This window comes from Rhagoletis pomonella, unplaced genomic scaffold, assembly GCF_013731165.1.
Source record: "Rhagoletis pomonella isolate Grant_MI unplaced genomic scaffold, Rhpom_1.0 Rhpom_scaffold_00001, whole genome shotgun sequence".
Taxonomy (NCBI): Eukaryota; Metazoa; Arthropoda; class Insecta; order Diptera; family Tephritidae; genus Rhagoletis; species Rhagoletis pomonella.
Window position 1 is genome coordinate 65,002,050 of NW_023458555.1, and position 5,484 is coordinate 65,007,533.

Consider the following 5,484-nt stretch of genomic DNA (forward strand, 5'->3'; position numbering starts at 1 on the left):
TGTGTCATAACTACTATTTTTTAGGACTAACCTTGGTGCAAATTTCCCGATCGGAAGACATAGATTTCAAAAGTTGGGTCACTTGAGGTGAAATGCCCCATGTATTTATGTATGTACTTGGGTAATTTCCAAACAAATCGTACATGGCAAGTACTATAAGCCCTGTTCGCGTACGCACTATCCAGTAAATCCAGTACTAATTTTACTGTTTTTTACTGGATGTCGTTTTCGTACGCAAAAACTTGCAAGAAACTAGCAAAAGCGGGGAAATTGAGAGAGGAAAATTGACAGCTGAACTTGCAAGTTTTACTGGATTTTTACTGGATAAATTTTTACTAGCAACTATTTGCTAGTAAGAAAAACAGCTGATGGCATGATGCTTAATGTAATTCACATTAACAAAATAATTGTTTGTGGTGCTGTTAGAGTTGCAATTGACAAAATAAACCCATTTAAATATATAATAGATGGAAAATACTAGTTTTCTAAGAAAATTGCATCGGAAAATAGCAAATAAATCAGCTGTTCATAAAACTAGCAACTTCTTGCTGGTTTTGCGTTTTCGTACTTTCTTGCATATTTCACTCATTGGGAGTAAATATTGACTTACTCTCCGAAACTTGGTACTGGCAAGTTACTGGATATTTTTTGCTGGAGAATACGAAAACACAGCTATTTATATATTTTTTTTAAGATTGGTAAATTTATACTCTGAAACCGTTTATCGGCGTGAAAATTTGTGCAGAATACGAAATTGCTTTCAGGCTCTTATATTTTCCAGAATTTTATTTTTTTAAAAGTAAGTTAAAGTATTAAATAAGTTTAGAAACTATTAGAAAACGTATACTAACCGATAAGCATTGTACTGATTTTTAACGTTAAATGCATGCTTTTTAAACATTTGCATATCACTTCAAATCTCATTGCTTACAAAAGCTAATGTTGAAGTTTTTTTCCAATTTCTTTATGACATTTTTCATGGTTTCATGTCATGGTTTTTCTTGAGAGGCTGGCTTTTTGTTTAACAACAATTCCCACATATGCCATTTGAACAGTTTTGGAGAAATAAGCTTTTTAAATAAAAAAATCCTTTTTCACCTAAAGGTGACATTCTTGTGTTCTCAAGCTTAATTCTATACATATAGAGGCCGATTCTGAACATATACTCCCCGGGAGTTTTCTCTCTTTTCCCTTTCCTCCTATCATGAATAAAAATTCCTTGAGGATTTTGTATACTAAATGGCGGAGTTGAGCTCTAAAAAAGTGTTAAACGTTTTCTCGAAGTTCGAATTTAATCCTCTCAAGTTTTCGGGAAAATGCTACTCCTGGGAGTTAATTATTGGGGGATTTCTTTCTCGGGAGAAACAAATTCCCGGAGAACAAACTCCCTGGGAGTATTAAGAATTGGCCTGATAATAAATTTGTAAAAGACCGAAGTCTGTACATTATTGATATTAAAGAAAAATTAATATGGGAGGCCTTTATTAGAGCAACAGAGGCCAAATCAACAGTTTTTAGAAATTTTGTCTATCTGTCTGTTGGTATGTTTGCACGCGCATCAGTCAAAAATAATGCAAGGAATTGAATGCACTTCTCACCGATGTACTGCTAGAGGTCCATTTTAAAATATTGAAAACAATATTGGAGAGGCCATTTTTGTAAATTTCAGTCAAAGCAAATTGATAAGATAAAGTAAATGTTGAAGTATGCCTGTTAAAAGAAAGAGGTTAAAGAAAGTCTACTGCCATACCTGTACAAAAGCGTTGGGCTGAACGTTTTCTGACGCCTTGCGTTAACGCCGAAGTGCAACGCTACGTCAAATAAAGATATATCACCAGCAATAAACAAAGGTATGTTTGTGTGAACGGCGAAAATTATAGTTTCGCCGTTTTCTGCAGCCAACTTCACTCTCTAACGCCCTGTCATAATCGTATTTTCTAACCGCGAAGCATTGACGCCGCGTTATTTCGGTATGCTTCATATAAAATATATGGGCATGAGAAATTTTTGTTCGCCAGACAACGCTGACGCTTTTGTTTAGGTATGGCAATTACAGCCGAAAATATTTTTTGGAAGGTTGCCACCCTGCTTCGCAGTGCCTCCAAAGTATTTTTGTTTTCTTACTCTCTCTCACGACATTTGAAAATATAAGTTAATACGGTAGTACATATTTCTATAGTAGGGAGATTTTTTTTTCAAATCGGGTCAATATTGAATATTGAATTAAAACGCATTTGATGGTAGACTCCAGTTAAAAGATTATAAATTAAATTACCAAGAGGAAGTCGGTACTTTACATATATTCTAATTACCTTCGAAAAGATATTAATTAACACCCACACTCAAAAAAAAAAATATATATAAATAAACAATGCTTCGTCGATCGAAATTTTTTTGAAAATCTTACTTCATAAAGCTGTTTAAATATAAGTATGTATTTTATAAATGAGACCATTAGAGTCTTGGGAAAGAGTTACACCATAAAAATACCACTAAAGGCGCAGCGAAGCACGCCGGGTATTTGCTAGTGTACATAGCTATATTATTGTATTTACGTAATCAGTGCTAATTAGTTATTATTAATTGCGTAATTAAGAGCGTTAAATAACGTTGTAATTTACGCTTGATGGTGCCGTCTACATTGAGAGAGAGTTTGATGCTCATACGCATCATCAAATCAAATTTGGTAAACTACATACCCTGCAGAGAAACCCCGAACTGGTGAACTAAATTTGTAGTTCCGTACTAGATCTTTATCGCCAAAAATTAACTAGTCCGATAGGAACTAAATCCCCACCAGTCCAAAATCGGCGAAAAGTGGTACTTTTAAAAAACTATTTTTTTCAGTTTTTTTCACTAGACATCTATATCTAAAGTGACGAATTTAGGAATGGTTCGGAACTATAGAAAACGGGATGCAGAACGAACTAGATCTTATTTGTCGAATTTGGAACCAATTCGAAACTATCGAATAAGGGATGCAGCGGGGGGCTTGTTTACTTTACATAGATATGTGTTCGGCGGCTTTTCGTTCAAATACGCTTCTATTCTGCTCTTCGCAGATGCTTTTTCATAGCTTGGTAATACAAAACTAAAATTTGTGTTAACATTTCAACATCTTGGGACCGTCTGGAATCTAAGAAATAACAGCGAGCACCTCTGAAAACTCAGCTACAGCTAAAGGTATGTAAACGTACATTTCTTACAATCATTCAAACAAATTTAATTTCAAATTGAAATCACATTTCTTCCAAAATAACTTAAAATCGCACACACGGAAGAACCAAAAAGATTGAAAAATCATGATACTTTTTTCTTTCGTCTGTCGATTTCAGAACTGGTTCGGAACTATAGAATTTAGGACTAGTTCGGAACTATCGAAAAAGGTATGCAGCGGGTGGCAATTGACACTTCCTAGGACATCGCCAGGTTAAATTCGCCAGTTGCTTGCATGCAAAAGAGATTTATCGCGAACCAGTACTGGGTCTAGATGGACTAGAAGCGCCCCAGTTCAGAACTAGAGATTTTCCCCACAGGGTATGTACATACATACATACATATTTACATATGTATGCATGTACATACACATGTAAATTTTTTTGTTTTCATCAAATGACATCAGGGGTTAATTGAACAACCGCTGCTAGAACAAAGAGCAACAAAACCAGTGATCGGACTTCTACAACGTTGTGGTAGACCTGCCACTTTTTTGAGCATCTACCACTCAAGGTCTGAACTCTACCACATATTCGGGTTTTTGATTATTTTTATTTTTGCTCGACATAATTTTCTTAATTTTAAGATCAAAAATTGTCCAACACTAAACACTATATGGTAACACAACTGATATTATACAAGATTCCACATTCTCGGCGACGATGAAATTTCTCAAGTAAAAGTAAACAAAGCCGAATGGCAGGATAAAATAAACTGTAAAATAGTAAATTTTCTCAGTAATCAATTTGGTTTTATTGTGTTAAATTGCAAAACATATGATTCATAAAATAATAGCAAAAATGTTAAAAAACGGCGATTTTTGCGAAAGTATTAGCAAATTTAAGTACATCTAAAGTTTCGGAGGCGTTGTTTACTTTTACTTGAGAATTGTCAAAATCGGTAAATCCCAATTAGCTGTTTCTGGAACGTGCCACATTTGTTCGCTACTTCGTGATGTGATAAAAAGAAAAGCTGGCGGCACTCCGCAAGGTTGCAAAAATCTCTTAAAATATGTTCGAAATATATCTTGATATGGAAGGCACTGCGTTACACTGTCAATGAAAATATTGCCAAAACTCAACGCAGTTTTTAGAAACTTCAATCTTGCACTTTATTATGCTAAAATTAAATTTGTTTTAGTCTTATTAAAAAGTTTACAATTTAGGTGAAACCTTGTAGATTTTTTTTAATTTTTGTACAAAGTTTGATCCAAACCCTGAAACCTACACATTTTTTTGAAATCTACCATATTCTTTTCCAGATTCCCCCACAGAGAATTTTTTTTTACGTCCGATCACTGTAAAAACATCAAGAACTATAAAAAAGCACCAACCACAATTCATTGAAACGTTTATTTGTAATTGATTGTCAACATTTTTCGTCATTGGTTATGCATGATGAATGTCTGATAATGAAAGACACAATACATATTGTAGCGCACTGAGCTCGTAATTAAAACTAACCCGAATTACTCGTATGTAACAGTTGCACTGGATTCCTGGGAACTAATTTGAGTCACGAGTTAATCTGTATTTGCTTCAAAAACCAAGACTAACAGGCGTCAAGTTCATTTCACGATCAGACACTTTTTATATGATTTCGTTTTTATTTTCTTTCACGAATACATATTATAATTTGTACGTGGCCGGATAACACCTTTAGTTAGTGCGCTAAGTTTTCTAACTAAATGAGTTCCCCAAATTACAAATTCAATGTCAATGGCACAGCAAATGCAACTAGGACGCCATTCTCAAATCCCAATGGTGACATTCTCAGCTGACGGTGTAATTTGCTAATTTGGTAAGTTTTTCTACTTGCGTGTGTGCATTTCTTGAGGCGCATATATACATATTAGGGATGTTAATTTTTAAGCTTTTTCCGATCCCGGGATTTTCGGTATGTCGTTATTACAATCCCGGGATTAGTCCCGGGATTTAGATATTCATTACTTTTCAACAACTCAAATCGAGGAAATTGCTTCTATATTGTTTGAGAAGCTCTCCTACCATAAAATAAATAATAAATAAGTGGGTTTGTTATTTAAAGTGGCGTTTTTCTCCCTGACGTCGGAATTTATTTTAAAGGACTTTGTAATTTCAAAGACATGTTTAATTCCAAAAATTATTTAAAAAATTCAATGCCATGTAGAATAAAAATGTGGGAACCAAATGCAAGTGGAAATTTCTTTAGAATTTAAAAAAATTACAATTTTTTGGATTCACAAGGACGAATAGGTACTTTTTTAAGCTGATAAAGTTAGAATGACAA

General features: G+C 34.2%; 1 protein-coding gene across 2 annotated transcripts in view; it reads right to left on the bottom strand.

The window, feature by feature from the left end:
- The window catches only part of LOC118747164 (mpv17-like protein 2), a 128,020-nt gene extending 122,998 nt beyond the window's left edge, over positions 1 to 5,022 (bottom strand). Inside the window, exon 1 of one of the 2 annotated variants that reach the window (XM_036481156.1) lies at positions 4,550 to 5,022. In XM_036481156.1, coding sequence (XP_036337049.1) covers positions 4,550 to 4,601 — 52 coding nt within the window. In that variant the 5' untranslated portion in view covers positions 4,602 to 5,022. The remainder of the gene's footprint in view (positions 1 to 4,549) is intronic. The other variant, XM_036481163.1, reaches the window with a different exon arrangement.
- Positions 5,023 to 5,484: the final 462 nt, after the last annotated feature.